Consider the following 20631-nt stretch of genomic DNA (forward strand, 5'->3'; position numbering starts at 1 on the left):
CTCCCCCCTAACCCTGTCTGTTATCCCTCATACTGTCTTTTAGCAGTATGTACTTTGCTACTAAGGAATCTACATTGTCTATATTACTACCTGCTACTATGCTACTACTATACTACTATGCACTCAAGACTGTAGCACTCATGTTCGACACTGTTTGACGAACAATGTCACTTACCCTTAGCTGCCACAGTGCCCTTCCTGTTGACTTGTTGTACCGAACTTGTAAGTCGCTTTGGATAAAAGCGTCAGCTAAATGACTAAATGTTAATGTAACCCTTCTAAAAGGAATGTACTGTATGTTAGCGTTTTTGGGAAGACGCGTTAGAGATGTAACCATCAGTCGATACCTCGGGCTTCCGGGTTACTTCGCATGCTTCTTCGCTTTTAAGCGAGTTGTCGTGACCTTTGTGATCCGCCATAATCCTCCCCTAGAGAAGAAAAGGTTTATAGATCCTAAGACATACCCCTTGGGACCCGAGACATTCTGTACCTTACGTACCTAGTTAAACGTTAACAGGAAAGTGGTAATGAGGGCAGGAAGCAGGACTTTGTGACTTTGGATGCTGCAGGTTTGGATGTGTTATTCAACCTGTATACACCTGCATATAACACATCTACTGTAACTCTATATATATATATCCACATCTGTCTGTACATACCTGCAAATAATTTTTTTTTTTACATAGATACATGTAGATACTATATCTATATCTGTACATATCCCTTACCTATTCTTACTAGTTACGCTGCTGGCCAGTATGACTTACTACCATAGTGTCTTTATACCTGTATCACTGTACATATTAATACTACAAAATGTATCTTATACCCAGCTTAATCACCTGTACATTATATATTACAATAATTGCACTTTACTGTTACATTTGCACTCTGGTTGGATGGCAAGCTTCTTTTCATTGTACTGTACTTGTGCTGTATGATGACAATACATTTTAATCTAATCAAATCTAATCTAATCAACAGATCAGACAAAAGGCTCCCTTTGAATACCAAAAGCATGTAAATGCTCCTGATCGGGAGCTCTTACAGGCAACCGTGGCACGTTTCCATTCACGTTGCCTTGTGATGCTGATTGACATGTACTGTTCTCTCATTCGAAATAAAATAAAATAATAAAAAGACTACTAGCCCTCTGCTATTTCAGTTTGACGTTTGATGGTCCAAAGAGCGTGAACTAAAAAAAGTTCTGATATCACCTTTGATTCTCGGATCATAATTCCTCTCCAACAACAGGGTGCCATCTAGATCCCATACCCTGGAAGGACATTTCCCCGGGAACCGTCACTCTTTGACCTAGCTGCAAAGCCGCAACCCGTCGTAATTTCCCACCAAATGGTTCTTGATAAACCGATCCAATCCCACCACTTAAAATGTAAAAACATGTCCTTCCCATCCATGGGATCTAGATACTAACTAACAATAGATGTACACACAGGGCTTTGTATATCCATCACTATGGAAACGTGTTACGTACCATTCAGAATCAGCAAATCAGCCCAGAAAACACCCTCATTCAAACCAACAGTTCCTGACATTTTCCACATCAACAACACAGAGGGGTTTATTCAACACTTTCCCATGATGATTAAAGAGCCTGGCTTGCTCAATGGAAATCAAAGCCATCAATATAACCATAGTTCATCCTAAAATCTTCTCTTTCATTTGAAGAGAGAATATTGAGTATTATGTATTAGAGCCCGAATATGTGATTTCAGGTCCTTAGTCCTTGTATCATGAGCTCAGCCAAATCAACAAAATCACGTCTCTGATCTCATTTCCTATTTTTTCGGGGGGGGGTACCCATTTGTTTAGGTTTGGATCATAGATCAGGCCTTTAAATCCACACCGGCGACGTTGGCACGGTTGAGGGATCTGTGAGGGTTGACCGACGCGGCACACTGACACAGATCTGTCACCTCGCGTCTCACTGCACCCAGCAGCACAAGCCTTGTGTGACTTTTTAAAAAGCCCTTTTCTTTCACAAGCTCATAATGGCCTCAGTAACTCCATGCAGTCGACGTTTCTGGACGACTGGAAACCGAGCGGATAAAGGGAAAGCTCCTCTTTAGCTAAAGAGATTATTACGAGGATTTAAATGAGCGCCAGGATCCGACATTTATGAGATTTCCACGGACATTCTTAAAAGGGGGCGCATTTTTGGTTTCGGAGAACCTTTGAGCCTCCAGACGTCCTTCATCCCCTCACTTTCTCATCTCTGCACCGAGTCCAAGACGGGTTCGCCTCAGATTGAAAGCTCTTCAGAAGAATAGTATTCATTGAACAGAGATCTAGACCGCACCTCATTCTGAATACTGCATGTATAGTGCAGGGCTGGGTATTGCCACGGATTTCCCAAAACGATTTGATTCCGATTCACAAGGTCCCGATTCAATTTCACGTTTCAATCCAATTCAATATGGTTCAAGGAACCCTCTAACATGTTGCATTGTTAAAAATATCAATGGGTCTCATTCCCGAATATTTTCCAAATAGTTCTCTTTGAAGACTTATCTTGGAACCGACTGAGACAGAATCAATGACAAGTCCACTCTGAGTCCCCAACGTGCTGGGAATATGTCTTAAGTGGCTCAAACTATCTGAGCTGAGATATCTGCGTTGGGGAATGGCACCAGTCTGAAACATGAACGTGCATCCCCGTTCAGGTCATTTGCATACAAAACAACGCCTCCAGAGCTCCGTATAAGGCAACTAATGATGCAGCCGTGTGAAAATGGACGCAGAAGCGCTTTGCGACCCATCGAAATTAGATTAATTGTATTGTCATCATATATAGTACAGCTCGGTGCACTTGCTGCAGCGCGCACGCACACACACACACAAACACGCACACACAGTCTGTACTTATACTGTACGTAGGGCAGAGAATATATATAGTATCTACTAAATCCTAATGAAACAAGTAACTAGAATAATATTAGACACGTAGGCCATACTTGCGCATTTATTTATTTATCCACTGTCATTTGCAGTGTTGGTGTACTAGGCTACATAGTGTATTTCTTTTTTTTGTATCTACCTTTTCTCCCCATTTTCTATTTTTCTCCCATCCCAATTTCGTATTATCTAATTCTACCCTCCCCTGTCTTGAACGTTGTCAGACCATGCCTCCCACTGGTCGGCTGCAATGTGGACGAAGCCTTGCATCACGTATCCCCTCTGGTACACGAGGAGGCAGCCATCGCATCTTTTCACCTGCACAGCACGATCTCTCAGCGGCGAGAAGTAACGTGTGGGAGGCTCACGCTGCCCCTGTTGCTTCCTGATTCTGCTGTACAGGCGCACCAACCGACCTGTAAGAGTCGCTGTCCACAACGTCCGATCCCCACCCACCGGCTTTTCCCACCCCCTAATACTGCCAATTGTATTAGTATGAACGACCAGCCAAGCCGGAAGCAACGCCGAGAGCTGGGCTCGAACCCAGCATATCCTGCGTTAGTGGTTAGTTGCCCACTGCGCCACTTAGCCGCCTGCTACATAGTGTATTTCAATATCTGTTTTATTGATTAATGATACATTTGAAGGAATGCAGGTTTATAGCTATATCAAACAAAGGTCTGTCCCATTGTATACCAATCAATGCATGTTTGTATGTAGGTATGCATGTTGTGTGTGCATGTTGCGTGTGTGTGTGTGTGTATATATGCATGTTGAATGTTTCTGTGTGCGTATATTGCATGTTGACCTGCATTCTTTCAAATGTATAATTAATCATTAAAACAGATATGTAACGAATAAGAAATACAAATTCCACAGAAGGCATTAAATAATTATTATTTTCAATTATTTCACAATAATTGCATAATTGTGTTTGAATTAAGTAATTAAAGTAATTATAGATTTGTCCAAAATAGCTGGTTCAGATATGGTTAATCCAGCTTCCTTGTGATCAGATGAATCCATATTATTTATTTTTCCGACATCAAATTTCTTATCGTACAAATATTGTCATATTTATTTGAATTATGATTAAGTAATTAATTCCAAGGAGGCCTGTAGCGTTGACATGAAGGAATCACTATGAGAACACAGTCTGTCAAGTTAATAACATTTTCTATCAGTCAATCAATCATAAGTGTGCTCTTCAGCACTCTTAAATTCTGCTCTCAGCCACGGCCAAATCCGATCTCAGGAAAATTTGGGGAATCGCGCTACTAGCACTAATATGTCTTAAATGGGCAGCAATCTGCCTGAGAGGAAATTTTTTTGTCGTAAATCCTTTCGGGAATGAGACCCAATGTTTACATTAAGATTTGACTCTCAAGCAGTTACATCAATGTACTTTTTATTTGAACATTGGCTTTTGCATATGTCACATCTGGGTGATGTCTCAGTAAGTGGTTTCGTAGATTTGTTGTATTTCCACAATCATTATCTATGTCTGTCACTATAGCCAATGGAAATGCTAGAAATGGTTACGTGGGCTGGGAGAACCAATGGAAAATTCCTATCCAGAGGCCAAACTTAATTGCGGACCCCTGGTCTACACCCTTCCCAGACCGACAGTTGGGCAATGTGCACAATGACCAGGAAGGGAATTGGCATGACGAAAAAATAAAAAAAATAAAAAAAAGATAGATAGAGGGGTTTTATGAATCGATAATCGGTCATTCAAATGAAGATCGATTCAGAATCGGGAAATCGATTTTTCTTAACCCAGCCCTAAGTGCAATGGTGCACAAAGTCTGCTAGTACCTTCCGCGGGTGGCTTAAGCGATTTCCAGTCGGTTTCCTCAAACCAACAAACAACGTTCTAGTTGATTAGTCTCAGGGGTTTCACAGGCGGGAAAGTAAAATGTTTCTTCAGCAATTACCTGCAATTTGTCCTCATCCGTCTAGAACCTAATTGCAGTGCAAATTGGCAATGAAACGCCAAATTTGTCTCAAATGCTCTAAAGAGGCAGGTAGGGATGGATGGGTTAGCAGTGTACATTTGATTGCACTTTCGAACCACAGTGACAAGTGAACTATTTCCAGATTTTCAGAATGATTATTATTATTGTTTTTTTTGATGATCTTGCATCTGCTAAGCAATGTACCAGTTCCTACACAGTGGTTATATTATAATATGCATGGACTGTCTCTCATCCAACCACAACACATGCTTGGAACTGGTGTGTAAACATAACAGTTGATTGACACTGATACTATGTGTTTCCATACACCATGACAGGAGGTCTTCTGCTACTGATGCTACCTACCAATCTGAATATACCTGCATATATATAATATTCTTACCGTATATATGTATCCACATCTGGCATACATACCTGTACATAAACCGTTTTACATATCTGTAGATACTATATCTATACATATCCCTTACCTACTCTTATAGTTACAATGCTGAACAGTATGACTTACTACCATAGTGTCATATAGTATCACTGTACATATTAATTCTACAACTCTGTACATACATCTGATTATTACTCAGTAGTACTAATTTATATATTTTATACCCAGTTTAATCACCTGTACATTGTATATTACTATTGCACTTTACTGTTACATTTGCTGCTGTATAATGACAATATATTTGAATCTAATCTAATCTAATCGGTCAAGGTTTTTGGAAGCAAAAAACAACACACAGTGTTTGACATGTTGTTTAAAAATTGCCATCAACCTCTGACGTCTCCCGCTTCCTGTTTTGCACAGTGAGGAGACAGAACATGAAGGTGAGGATCAACGCCACGGGCGACACCATCGTGATGAAGTTTGTGCGTCCGAACCCCGACGTGAAGCTGGAGGGCTACATCCTGGGCTACGGCAGCAGCATGTTCTCCAAGCAGTTCATCCAGCTGCCCGAGAACGGCAAGCCCTACGAGACGGAGATTGGTAAGGGAACAGAGACAGAGACACAGAGATACAGAGACAAACACGTCAAAAACAGAGGCTCTGAAAGAAAGGGATCGAATGTGTAGCTAAGGGTGTGGACATTGGCTTTTTGTCTTTTCTTAACAACTGTAGGCTAAATGTGACCAGGCACAGACTTTAAGGTCTTGTTGAGCAATCTTAATTATTTTATTCTTAAAAGTGTACATGCTATAGAAGTACAGGTTCATACCTTCAAGATAAGCCTTCACTTGTACAAATCGGGCGGATACTTTTCAATCTATGTCTTATTAACCATGATGATTTTTGATGAGCTTGTTTTGAGCCAGATACCTTAAAAGGCTTGGAGCTGTTTCTGTTAACAATGCATGCTGAACTACTTAGCTTCGTGCACTTAGGCTGTGATCAGATTGGATGCCTTTTTCTTGCGCTCAAACTCGAGGCACAGCGGTGTACATAGAGAATCGATAGGGCACAGGGCGCAACAAGCGATACCACTGAATGCCGTTGCTACCTCAGCTAACGTTAATTAAGTTACATACGGTTAGCATTGATAGCTAATGCTAACTAATCGATACGTTTTCAACATCGACAGCTGTCGATTTCTCTTCAGATAGCTCAGATTTGTAATCCCTCCCCTCGGTTGATTTGATTGGTCCGTCGTTAAGTAGGTGACATTGACGTCAGTGTGCTCCATGGCTAAAGTTGAAACCTTTTCAACTGAGAGCGACCGAAAAACCGTGACAAAACCATTGAAAACAATAGGAGAAAAGGCGCAGGCACATTCAAAAAGGCATCCGATGTGATCACAGCCACATTGCTATAGATAACATTTAGCCACTAGTTGTCGCATTAAAGCCCCAGCATGTAATTTATACAATCAGGTGCATTCGACGTGAGGAAATGGGAAATAGGGAGGGAATACAGGCCTGCGACATGTCTTTTTACACCCGCAAACATCTTTTTTATGATAAAATCATTAATCAATTATTTTGGGGGGTGAAAAACAATACTTATATTCCATACCTGTAAACTATGTGGATATATTATTTAAAAGAAGAAAAAGATTACTCTACATAAAAATGTTATCTATGGCACCTTTAAGGTGGGTTTATAGGGCTGCACGTGGGGAAGACACCAGAGCGAGACTCCCCCATGCCAGGTGGCTGCGATCCTTCATCTGAAGTGTGGCCAAGAGTAGCCGTATATTCTTTCTCACAGCGGTATCGCGGCGGAGATGAAGAGATTCCACTGTGAGAGGGCGTTAAAGCGCCTGGCGTGACACTTAAACCACCCTTCATGCGCTGTTTATTTTCCTCTCCAAAACCCTCTCCCAGAATTCCATCCATCATCATCATCATCATCATCATCATCATCATCATCATCATCATCATCATCATCATCATCATCATCATCATATTAATCATCATCGTACCATAGGCCGTATTTCCTCATGAGATACTTTCCTCAACATCCCGCTCCGACGGCACCACACACACACACACACACACACGCACACGTGTGACGGATCATACTGGTCTGCGTTGTGTTTGATGTTAAATGAGAATGTCCCGAGGGGGAGTCGAACAGGGGGCTCCCGCGTCCGCAGGCGACGACACAGGCCGCTGCACTAAGAAGTGAATTCACTCCTAACTACCGTACCTATGCGTCTGTTAACCCTGTTATGGGGAAGTGAGTTTCATTTACCAGCCCGCACTGCCACAGTCACTCGTCAACACGCCTGTTTCCGTGACTGTGGACATACCCCGTTACACACACACACACACACACACACACACACACACACACACACACACACACACACACACACACACACACACACACACACACACACACACACACACACACACAGACTCACTCACATGTTGTGTGTGCTTCTTTGGAGCGGCCGCAATGTTGATTCTTCGAATACGACATGGGTGCTTGTGGTTTTTGGTGTGTGTTTTTCTTCCCACATGAAAAAAGAAATGCGGTGGTGGTGTTTTCGCAGTGCAATATTGAGTGGTTAGCAGGGAAGTCCTTGCTTGAAGCCTAAACCTGATATATCCCTTGGCTAGGGGGGAGCCCCCCCCCCCCCCTTTTTGGATGACTGGTAGACGTTTAGCTTCCCAACAAGGGAGATTTGGATTTGAAATCCCACATTGTGTGTAGTACACTGTAAAAACTGAGCGTCATCTGGTCACTTAACCCTTTCACTGCCACACGACAGCCGGTTAACCCTTTCACTGTGACAATACAGAAGGTTAGCCCTTTACTATCACACAGACGATGGTGATGCTCCATCATTAGCATCATTAGCTCCGCTAATGATCTAATGATGGAGCATCGCCGTCGGTTGTGTGATAGTAAAGGGTTAACCTTCTGTCGTGTGGCAGTGAAAGGGTTCAACTATCAGCTAATTGTATTCAACTAAAATTGTCTAAAATGCAATTCATAAATGGTTCAAATTCATTGAATTCAGCTCAATTCGATTTCAAACGGCACATAGTCTTTTTTATTATGTATAGGTTACTAATAATTATTTAATAATACCCAGTTTTACAGTGGAGATCTATCAACCCATGCAGGCCTGAAACATGAGTATATACTGTAGTTCCTAGAACTGGATTTGACCTTCATAAACGGGAATGCTACCCATTTTAAGAATTCATACATGTGTTATTCCTGTTACCCGGTCCTAAAGATGGCAATTAAAGAGAGAACCCTCAAATTCGTCGACTGGATATACAGTACGTTTTGGGGGCCGCTCCGTGGACAGAGGTCTGGTGCAGAGGGTTTGTTCTGTTTCGTTATGGCTTCGCTCAGCACCAGTTGCACTGTACTTCACTTCGTGCACGTGCACTGAATAAAGAATTCCACCATGTACCTTTACATCCCAACATTCGTCTCACCACACCCCCATCCGCTTACCTTCATAAGCAGGTGTGTGGTCACCTACTCGCCTCCTTCTTCACTTTCACCACAAGGAAGTGCCTTCGGTAGATCCCCACTTGACGAGGTTGTTAGCTGAAGAAAGTTGAGACATGTTTACATTGTGCTTATGTTTTTCTTCTCTCATATATTCGATAGAAAAACCTAAGTCATAATGTCTACTCCGGAGAGTCGTGTTCGCAGCGCCACTCTCCACCAGCGGTTCTCCATTTCCGCCTCCGTCGTACGTCCTGGAGCGGGGCTGTTGCCTCTCTCGTGGTTGACAGCCACGCCCGGTAGGCGTCCGATGGGTAGTTTGCCTCTCCAAGGAGCTGGTGCACCGGTGCCGTCGCCTATGCGATGGCCTGGTCCTGGCTCTGGTTCCTCTGTTTCCGAGGAATCGTCCGCTGTTGAGCGGCCGGTTCCTTTGGTTCCAGGGGATTTGAGACGCAAACCTTTTGCGTCGGCTCGCTCCCGTCGCAAGATGGCCCGAACGGTCGCGAACGGCCCGGGTTTGGTGAGTTGCTGGAGCCCAGTGAGGATGCGTCGGTCTCTACATGCCTGATGGAAAGGAAGGATTACATGGTAGAGGCGGACGGGTTCTTATTTGAAGGCCCGGTGGAGACAGGTATCCCGCCCGTCCAGGTAACACTGGAGGGGGGTGAGATGTCTCCTTGGGGCGCCTCGTTTGAAGACATTGGAGAAGAACCTCTGACTCGTCGGCGGGATGCCCTGCTATCAGCCACATCGGAGTGTGGCTCCTTGACCAGTGGAAGCCTGCTGTATGTAAGGGATGCGGGCTCGGTGGAGGAAAGTCTGCAGGGGGAACTGCAGGCTTTATTTCCCGAGCTCATGCCGGTGGCGGCAGTCGCAAACGGCGTGCCGCTGCCGCAGCCACTGCCTGCTCCTGTCCCTGATGATCTCATAGGTCATTTATGGCAGCGTCGCCCGGTGAGAGGGGTGGACGTTGTCTACCCATTTTTCCCCTCAATGGCGGCCTATGTTCGTCAGAGCCAGGTGGTTTCCCACATCATAGGCCTCACCCCCGCCTACGTACAAGTTACGCGGGTGGCGGGTTTGGTCGACGGTATGAGGGAGGGCGTGCCGCGGCTTGATAGGCCGATGGCCGCGCTCCTTTGTCCGGAGGTGGTGTGGGAGCCGTTGCGGAAGCCGGTTCCTCAAGGGAAATCGGCGAGGCGGTTGGCATACTGGAGCGACCAGTCATTTATCTCCGGAATCTCTAGCCGGGCCTGTCTAACATCGCGCAGCTGGCAAGATTCATGTCCGGGATATTGACGGGCGGCATGGAGCTGAGTGATGTACAACATGACCAGCTCGCCCAGGCGGCAGGAGCTATCCTGCATCTGACTCAGCCGCAGGCCATAGCCGCTGGGAACGTGCACGCCCTGGCAACTCTGGTCCAGCGCCATCTTTGGTTGGAGCAGGCGCGTGTGCCGGAGAAGAAGAGGCTTCCACTTCTGACGGCACCCCTCTCCGATGCTGGACTATTCGGGAAGGCCCTGCAGTTGATGACCTCGACGTGCAGAGAGATGCAGGAGGAGCGCTCCGTGCTCCAACCTCATTTTCCCCCTCCCGACGTCGCCGGTGGAGTCAGACGGCTGCCACGTCGTCGAGCGTCCTCCGCCGTGGCTGCTGCTGCCTCCACCGCCACTGCTGGTCCTTCGAGGAAGAAGGCCAGGAGGAGAGAGGGTGCCTCCGCTACAGCCGGCCCATCTACACCCGGAGGTGACGGTAGGGACCGTCGAGACCAGCCGCCGATTGCTTACCGTCCCTCCGGTGCTCCCCGGGGTGGCAAATCCCGAGCGGCTCGAGGCGGCAGGCGCCGCTAGACCCAGTGACTTTTTTCCCCTGCTGTCCCCTCTGTTTTTCCCTTCCCGGCCTTACCGTATGATTTGTTCAGAAATAAAAAGTCCCCTCTAAAGGGGGACTGTATTTTTTGTTAACAAACTGTGTGTTTCTCACCAAATTAGTACACTGCATAGTATTGTATATTATATGGTAACTCAGTTACGTCTATTCTGCATCGAACATTGTACATATGTCTATACTGAACACTGTGACCTCATTTTCTACTTCTAATTTACATGCTATACTATGTTATTTGATACTTATCTTGTCTAGCACAGTCTCTGGAGCGTAACAGTAAGAAGCATTTTGTATGAAAGTATTCTGTACTTCTGTATGACAACTATTAAAGAAACTTGAAACTTGAACTTGAAACATATGATGGGGTTGCAAAGTGTGAATCTTCACTAGTATGGGTTGATAGGAGGGTTACGTTCATGTTAAGAGCTTAAGCAAGGTCTGCAGCCTACACTTGGTTGACAGAAAGGTTTTTTCTACCTCGGCCTGAGTCTCCACATAAAGGTAGAGGTTACTTGTATGTTCTGTTGCTTACACAAGTAATGTTGAGCTACAACACTGTTGTGTTGGTTGCAGTAATGCTCGTATGAACACGTACCACGGCTCAGCCGTTCTCGCTCTCTCTATCAGTGTTTTTCTATGTTCAACATGGATGCGGGTGTAGGATTCACACACACGCGACTTGGTTTTGTTGTAAACCCTGTTCACAGTTGTCTGTGGTTAGCATGCATTGTATTAGCTTGCGCTATTCATTAGCATTGCTACTAAAGGTATCGTGTGCTAAAGTTGTTGTTGTATGCAAGGGAAGGGCTTGTGAGGGGGTACCGAATAAACCCCTCCTTCCCTCTTCTGATTGGTCAGGGGGTTTATTCATCTCTTGTCAGTCCAGTCAGGGCCAAGCCGTTAGGCGACTTGGCAGGGAGGGGGGGGGGGAAAGGGTTTCCCTGACTCTGCTCCTATTAACAGGCGTTGAGTGTTGGGTTTCCCCCCGTCATAGCACACGTCACTACGCACGTTGCTATTGACGATGGCTTCCGTGAGTTAGACCTGTATGTACGGTCTGTTGTTGTCAAAGTGTCGGGATAGAGCGTGGGACTTACGGTTCCACTACGCTCGATATGTGTAACTTGAGTCGGTTGGTCACATGACTCAAGATTACCATGGCTTTTTCACTCTATGACTCACGTGGGAAGTCTCTCTGGGGAGTTCCGTCTAATCCTCTGTGGTGGGGGTGACTGGATATAAAAATGTGAACAGTTTTTATCCTCAGCTGTGTCAAATGGGATTCATGTCAGTCGGTCCTTCTTTTCTTTTTAATAAAAGAGTGTGGAGTATAGGAAGCACCACACCCTTCTTGTCGTTCTCCCAGGCGCCTTGAGGATTCAATGAAGGGTCTAAATTAGCCTGTTCATTGATGTGGTTGTGTCCCGACGCATGCATGGTGCTAGCTCGGGGTGTTTTTTGATAAGAATCATGCGGGTAGCTAGTACGCCTTGGTTGCTTGTTGTTAAAACAGCGTTTTTATAAAGCAACTGGGATGGAGGTTTTTGTCCTCTTCCGAGAACCTGTTACTGGTTCTCAACGGATTCTCATTCATATCTGGGGGATGTTAACGGAATAGATCAGAACATACTGTAGGTAGAGGGGTCTCACGCCCTTGGGGTGGGCCACCGAGCACGGTTCACACCGGCCCGTCTGGGTGGCGCCCTCTTTTCATGTTTTTTGATCGACACGCATATCTGCCCCTTCTCCCGGAGTAGGCATGTCGGCGTGGTTAGGGCACGGGACTGGTTCTGGTCACGCTGGTCCAGGTCAGTTAACCCGTTTGTCCGCCGGGGATGCAGATCTGCTGTTCTGGTACCCTGAGGGACTTGGGCTTTTTTCAGGGGGAAAAAAATGCCGGGTCGGCCCGGGGTGTCACAAGGTTAGGCGTTATGGAGACCCTTGTTGGGTACTCTTTTGTACCTGACACTATCATAAGGGGCTGGTTCTCTTTTCTTCGCTCCTCTCTCACGCATGGCGGAGAGAGGGCTGTTGGGGTGGTCTTCTGGACCTCCTCTGGTAACCCTGTGTGCTTCCCGAGCCGCCGGGCCCGGTCCGAAGTAAAGTTTCGTTGATACCGTAGACCTGGGATAACCCTTTTTTCTTGAGGGGTTATAGGAACAACCACCGCATATGGTACCAATAGGGTGGTTGATTCCCTGGTGTGTTGGAGCAGAGTCAACTCCCGGGTTACCCGGTTGAGTGTGCCCCTGCACGTTCATGACGTCTGCCAATCATGTCAGCTTTCTCTGCCTCGACCCCTCTGGGTGGGTTTTATTTAATGGAGGCTTTGTCATGGCGATCAACAATGCCAGCATACGCCCCTTCCGCCGGGGGGGCTGTTTTCAGCTGACTCCTTTGGCGCGTGTCTCGTCCGCAGTGCTCCAGGCTCAGGTTACAGCCTGCTGCCTGGTTTCCCCGGTGCGCTGCCTGCTTCCATTGGTTAACCTTTTTGAGTGCTTACGGCCATGCTGACTGCCTGTTCTGCAGGGTCAGTGTGCCAGGCGGTGTGCTATTGGGGGGAAAGGGCCCGCTCTTGGAGGGGCCTTATCCGAATACGCTGGCGATGTGGGGGGCGGTGTCACTAAGTGACCACCTGGTGGGGTCTTGATGCCTGGCGTCATTGACCACTCTGGGCCCCCTTTTTCCGGGGGATCCATTCCCTTCAGTGGGTCTGGGTCTTCCTTCGCGCTCCGCTGCTACGGCCTTGCCACAGGGTTGGGTTTGCTCTTGACCCCGTGATTTTGGGGGCAGTAACGAGGTTTGTTCCTTCTGTTCGTTCCCTGGTGGCATGCGGGTTGTGCGTGTGTGTAGTCGTGGGGTCAAGCCACGGTCTGCTCACCCTGTGCGTTGAGTTGCTTGAGTTCCTCTTCGCACGGTCGGATCCATCTCCCTCCCGTAAGCCTCCAATAGGGGGGGTATCCTCCATTAGGGAGGGTCGGGGGGCTCGGTCCTCCCCGGTCTGATGGTTGTGGGGTGCCTCAGCGGGGTACATTTGTCGGGCTATGGCTCCTGCTCAGCTCCTGTTGTGCAACTGGTGCTGAGCGAAGCCATAACGAAACAGAACGTAAGGTTATGTATATAACCAAGTTCTGTGAGTTATGGTGCAGCCCTACGCTGCAGCCCTTGATCTCGCCTTATGGTCAAAGTTTGGGAAGGAGGCGAGTAGGTGACCCCACACCTGCTTATGAAGGTAAGCGGATGGGGGTGTGGTCAGACGAATGTTGGGATGTAAAGGTACATGGTGGAATTTTTTATTCAGTGCACGTGCACGAAGTGAAGTACAGTGCAACTGGTGCTGAGCGCACCATAACTCACAGAACTTGGTTATATACATAACCTTACGTTTTGTTTGTTTAGGTCAATAATATCTATAAACAATGCAGTCAAACAGAACTATATTTTGATGTATAATGGGTTAAGAATGTTCCAAATGAGATTAGAATAGATTCAGAATTAGGTCAGAGGTTGATTGTAATTTTACATGACATGTCAAACACTGTGGGCGGGATCCACTAAGTTGGCTCGTGGAGCAGTCTGCTGAGAGAGTCAGAGAGAGAGAGCTCGGGGGACGTTCACTTGTTTAAACAAACTGTATACACTTTCTGGTGGACCAAATGTGAGAATGATATATTGTTTGATTTTGGTTTGCATTCACACTGCCCTTTTTTGAGCTAACCTAATTTGTAAACAAAGGACATGCAGTCGCCCCGGTCATTCATTCTATTGGACAGATCATTTTCGGGAAAATCCCACCTGAACAGTACACGCTTGCTCGCACACACTCTCTCTCATGCTCGCTCGCACACACACACACACGCTCTCTCTCTTTTACGCACACACACTCTCTCTCTCACACACTCGCTCTATTATGCTCGCTCGCACACACACGCTCTCTCTCTCACACACTTGCTCTCTCATGTTCGCTCGCTCGCTCGCACACACACACACACACACACACACACTCTCTCTCTCTTTCACGCTCGCGCACATGTGACGGATCATACTGGGTCTGCGTTGTGTTTGATGTTAAATGAGAATGTACCGAGGGGGAGTCGAACAGGGGGCTCCCGCGTCCGCGGGCGACGACACAGGCCGCTGCACTAAGAAGTGAATTCACTCCTAACTACCGTACCTATGCGTCTGTTAACCCTGTTATGGGGAAGTGAGTTTAATTTACCAGCCCGCACAGTCACTCGTCAACACACCTGTTTCCGTGACTGTGGACATACCCACGGGCTTCCCCGTTACACTCACCTCCCTAAACTCACGCCCCTCAGGACATCCGGGTCACGGCACCACTGTGACGGATCATACTGGGTCTGCATTGTGTTTGATGTTAAATGAGAATGTCCCGAGGGGGAGTCGAACAGGGGGCTCCCGCGTCCGCGGGCGACGACACAGGCCGCTGCACTAAGAAGTGAATTCACTCCTAACAACCGTACCTATGCGTCTGTTAACCCTGTTATGGGGAAGTGAGTTTAATTTACCAGCCCGCACTGCCACAGTCACTCGTCAACACACCTGTTTCCGTGACTGTGGACATACCCACAGGCTTCCCCGTTACACACACACACTCTCTCTCACTCGCTCGCTCGCACACAAACACACACACGCTCGCACACTCTCTCTCATTCACACTCACTTCCAAAAATCCTGCGCTTCCTGTACTATATAAAGTTCGATTGCGTTCACACCAACAGCAAACCGCACCATGCTCCACTTAGTTACCACCTTGTCTGTGAAGACGGTAGGTGCGTAGTGTTAACTGCTCGGTGCAATTGGCGCCAGGCTTTGTGGATTGGGAGAATTTTTTGACGAGGAAAATAGAAAGGGGACATGTTCCGCCCATATTACCTCATTTAAATATGCGATCATTGCACCAGACGCAATGCTGACGGAACGCAGTTCCCACCTCATTTCACCCGTTGCATGACCTCTGTGGATAGCAAACTGAGTTTCAGAGCGGTATGCACCGGCTTTGCGTCGGTTAGATTAGATTAGAATCGAATGTATTGTCACACAGCACAAGTACAGTCCAGGGAAAAGAACTTTGGCGTCCAACCAGAGTCCAAATGTAACAGTAAAGTGCAATGGTAATATACAATGTACAGGTGATTCAATTAAACTGGGTATGAAATATATAAATTGATACTACTGAGTAATCAGATGTATGTCCAGAGTTGTAGTATTAATATGTACAGTGATACAGGTATAAAGACACTATGGTAGTAAGTCATACTGGCCAGCAGCGTAACTAGTAAGCGTAGGTAGGGATACAGATATAGATATAGTATCTACTGATGTGCAAAAGGGATTATATGCAGGTATGTACAGACAGATGTGGATAGATATATACAGTATACGGTAAGAATAGCATCATAGCATTATTGTACATGCTATCATACAGAGTTATATGGGTTATTTGCAGGTATACAGTATATAGCATATTCTCTCTAAAAAAAAAAAAAACACGCGATTAAACCCTAACGTATGTGGTAACGACAATAAATCCGGATTGGGCCTTTAACCTCTTAACAGAGCTCCGAGGTGAATGCAGCACTTCCACAATCAAAACACAGCTAATTTGGTTGTTCTGACGCCGCCTCACAGGGATCTATTTTGATGAATGAGGGGCAAGTTCAGCGCGTTGCAGCTTGTCGCGGCAGGGGGGGGGGGGGGGGGGGCAAGCCAGTCTCAATAGAGAGCATGCAAACCTCCCGAGCTTTGAAGTCGCAGAGAGAGAGAGAGAGAGAGAGAGAGAGGAGGCCAGGCACAAAAGGGAAATCAGACACCTCCCGCTAGTCCAGAATAAGTGAAAAGAGTCCATGTTTGCTCAACAAAAAACTGCTTTGGATCATACCTCTCCCCCCGGCCCCCCCTCTCCCATCGGAAGGCCTTTCACCTGGGCGCGATTGAAGTGTGCGGAAGAATCTCACATCATCCGTCACGCGGCTCAGGCCGGCGACCTTCGTCTGCACACAGCGTCTAATGGCAACAAAGCCTCGAGCAAATTGGAATCAGATGTATAAACCCAGCTGATGAGAATACCTTGATGTCGCAGCCGAAGCCAAACGGCATTTTCTCCTTGCGTGTCTTCTCGATAATAAACAACCCCCGGGGAGCCTCGTCACTCGAAGGTGTTGTTCTGTTTATTCACTTAAAACATTTGGGTTCAACACCGGACAGGTCGATAAAAGAAGAAAACGCATTCGGTTTGATGGTCTTAACAGAGGCCCCACTTGGAACCAAATAGACCAAATAGAACACACACATACACACACACACACACACGCGCACACATACACACACACGCATGCATGCACGCACGCACGCACGCACGCACGCACGCACGCACGCACACACACACACACACACACACACACACACACAATGTAGAATAGATTAGAAGGACATGTGTTTCCATTACATAGTTCACTGGCACAGCTGGGTTGCAACGGGCCAAGCGCTTCTTTACGGGGCCCCATCACTGATAATCATAGCTGGAGTGAAAATGGGTGCAGAGGCTGAATTGCACCCACGGGAGCTGAGGAGAGGAGCTCTCGTTGAAATATAGCTGCTCCGGGGGGGGGGGGGACTCTCACTGTAGGACAGAAGGGTCTGTTATCGGATTCTACAGATTCTGGAAGCAAAGGAGACAAAATGCCCATGTGACTGAAAATAATAACAATTATTGCTACTCAATTCGCATAGTCCAACAGATTAGGTTATTGTTATTGACACTGTTTAAAAAACGAAACGTAAGTCTTCAGGGGTGGGGCCCGACAAGCCTAGTGCTTCTCCCTAGCCCTTTTCGGACAATTGGACAATGCTGCAATAGCATGACCATTGTTATGTGTCCAACACCCGAAATAAAAAATAACTGAACTGAACTGAACTGTTAAGCAAGTAATCTGTTACTGATTACATTTGGAAAGTCATCTCCCTGACCATGAGCAGGGGTCAGGGTGTGGATGTACATACCGGCATAATATCCTTTTTACATAATATAGATACTATATCTATATCTGTACATATCCCTTACCTACTCTTGCTAGGCAATATGACAGCGGTGTCTGTATACCTGTATCACTGTAATATTACAACTCTGATACATACATCTGATTAGCACTCAGTAGTACTCATTTGTATATTTTATACCCAGTTTAATTACCTATACATTGTATATTACTATTGCACTTTACTGTTACATTTCAACTCTGGTTGCCAAACTTCTTTTTGTTGTACTGTACTTGTGCTGTATGATGACAATACATTTGAATCTAATCTAATCTAATGCATTCACTGCCTGCACCCCATACAGCCACTCTTGTGTCATTGTTTTGGAAGGAAAACATAAGATTAGTTGCTCCCATACTAGACCTTTGCCTGGTCCGATGAAACATAGACATACACTGTAAAAAGGTATAATCTTCTTACAGTAATGTGTGCAGTGGTTCCCTGGTACACGCTTTATCCCAGAAGAGAGAGAGATAAAAACTATAAACTTTTCCTGTGTAACATAATGCATTTTGGACAACATATTGTACAGTATGAACTGTCATGTAAGTGTACTGCATGGCACTACACAAAGTAACCAGTTTACAGCACTGAACATTAGAGTATGCATAGAACACATACATGTTTTACTTGTGCATACTGGTGGCGGATATCCTTCACTCTGTTCCAGTCAAATGGCTACTCATTTGTCAATTGTACTACAATTGTTTCATGCACATTTAATTTCCACTGAGCACTCTGTCAATTGTATTGAAACGGATTCAATATTCCCAAAGCTATTGTCATCCTCTATAACAGCGCTTTGTATCTCTGTCAACCTTATGGCATTGTTTGCAATCACCATTGCACAAATGGCTTCCTCTTGTTGCGGAGTAAAAAGGGGCCCTCTTCCACCTCTGCGAGGTTGTCTTGCAATCCTATGTGGTGCAGAGTAAAATTACAGTAATGTACAGCAAACATGAGATATACTGCTTTACAGTAACCCATATTACTGTAGTGTACAATAACAGTGCTTCCCACTTGTAAAATAATGCAGTGCAGTACCATACTGTAAATATGGCAAATATTTACTGTAACACTACTGTACACTACAATACAGTAAATCTGTGCTGCAGTAAAGCTGTCTAAATGTAAAATGTAAAAAGTGACAAGTTCTTGTCCCACTGCAAGCTTCATGTATGACACAATGGCAGTAGTGCAGTGCAGATTGTTTAGTGCTGAATTACTGTCCAGTATACGCTCTCCCGACGAAATGTTTGAATACAGTAATTTAATTTACAGTGGTTCTCTCAACATTTGGCTGCACCCTTTGACCAGCCGCAGCCATTGTGAGGCCGTGATTGATAGATTTTGACAACTAGTTCAACATTTTTGTATGTAATGACTCAATCAATGAAATAAGGACTATTAGTTTTATAGGGAATGACTATTCAGCAGTCATAAGTATAGTTAATTTTGACTGACATGACATAAGCAAATGATAATGTTATAAAACAGCAGATAATTGTATGAAAGCAATTGATGCATGTCCAAAAGCATTTGCAATTTGTTTGGAGGAATCAGAAACTGCTACTATGATGTGCACAAATGACAAAATGTTGTGGAGGTTGAACTAACAGTTATGAGAACTTTAATTCTGATCAGAGAAATGCACCAAAGCAATTGAGAAAAACTGACACTAGCACAGTCATGGAGAAAATGACACTAATTCCCGCCAGGAACGGGTCAGATGACCCGACAGTTTATATGAGAAATATGAGAAAAATAAACAGTGTAAACTATATAATTACTTCTGAATATAACAATATGAGGTTTACCACAATGAAATGTAGGTTTGAGTGACATAAAAAAAAATACAAAATTTGACCCCTTGTCGGCTGTGCTAGTGTTAAGAAACCACCCTGCATCGGCTGTGTTTTAGTTGAATCAACCAAATAGGAATGATGTAAACTTGATATATGAAGGGCTATATACTAACATACCCTCAACACTATTATAGCACTCAATTACTAACACTTTGTTGAACATTGTTACTCAGCTGATAGAGTTGTACCCTTCCTTGTTGTACAAAACGTGTAAGTTGCTTTGGATAAAAGCGTCAGCAAAATGACAAAATGTAAATGTAAATGAAGTTCACTCTCCAATTTTTTTTGTTATTCAAATACTAAGATTCCATGCAGCAACTTAAGTAGAGTACAGACAATGTATTTATGTTTTGTTTACAGAGTAGACTATTCGCGCAGCGATTCACCGCCTACATCTCATCTGTCAATGGGCTCCACCCGTTGCGCGGCGCCGGCCAATATTCTGCCACGCTGCACCCACCCTCCACTCCACCCTCACCCCCGCTGGCATCTGAACTCACGGGGCCCCCGGCTTTAGTGTTAAGCCTCCTCTAACACCCAGGGCTTAATCCGGTCAAGGATAATGCGCCGGGTGCCTCGCCCAACACATCCTGTACTTTAATATTTCACAGTTGTTCCTTAAACGAGCCTGTGGTGATTTACAGCTTGTACGATGGGAATACAATATTCCGACTTTTTTGGATCAGGTCTTTTCCTTCTGCTGATACAGTCCAAACAGCCAGATGGCCAGGTTTAATCCATTTCCCCCCCCCAAATACATGCCCATATTTGTGCCTTTCGCAACAGGCCTTGGCGACGGTGCGATTGCACTCGTTACAGAGAGAGGGGATGTATTGCCTCTGCGTGGCGACTTCTTAAGAGCGTTGTTGTTCAATGTCAGCAAGGCTCCTCAGATGCCCAAATAAATATTGAATTCTCCATGTTATGTTCTAATAGAGAAACATCTTAACATCTTAATCATTTCCACGTGTGGGTCTGTTTTCTTTCTGTCTGTTCTGCGTGTGTTTGGGGG

General features: G+C 45.6%; 1 protein-coding gene across 1 annotated transcript in view; it reads left to right on the forward strand.

Annotated features, from left to right (window-relative positions):
- The window catches only part of LOC311226827 (target of Nesh-SH3-like), a 36181-nt gene that overhangs the window by 1725 nt on the left and 13825 nt on the right, over nucleotides 1–20631 (forward strand). Inside the window, exon 2 of the mRNA XM_084312238.1 lies at nucleotides 5701–5880. Within this exon, the coding sequence (XP_084168364.1) occupies nucleotides 5701–5880 (180 nt within the window). The remainder of the gene's footprint in view (nucleotides 1–5700; nucleotides 5881–20631) is intronic.

The sequence above is a fragment of the Notolepis coatsorum genome (assembly GCF_963971535.1).
Source record: "Notolepis coatsorum genome assembly, chromosome: 1".
Taxonomy (NCBI): domain Eukaryota; kingdom Metazoa; phylum Chordata; class Actinopteri; order Aulopiformes; family Paralepididae; genus Notolepis; species Notolepis coatsorum.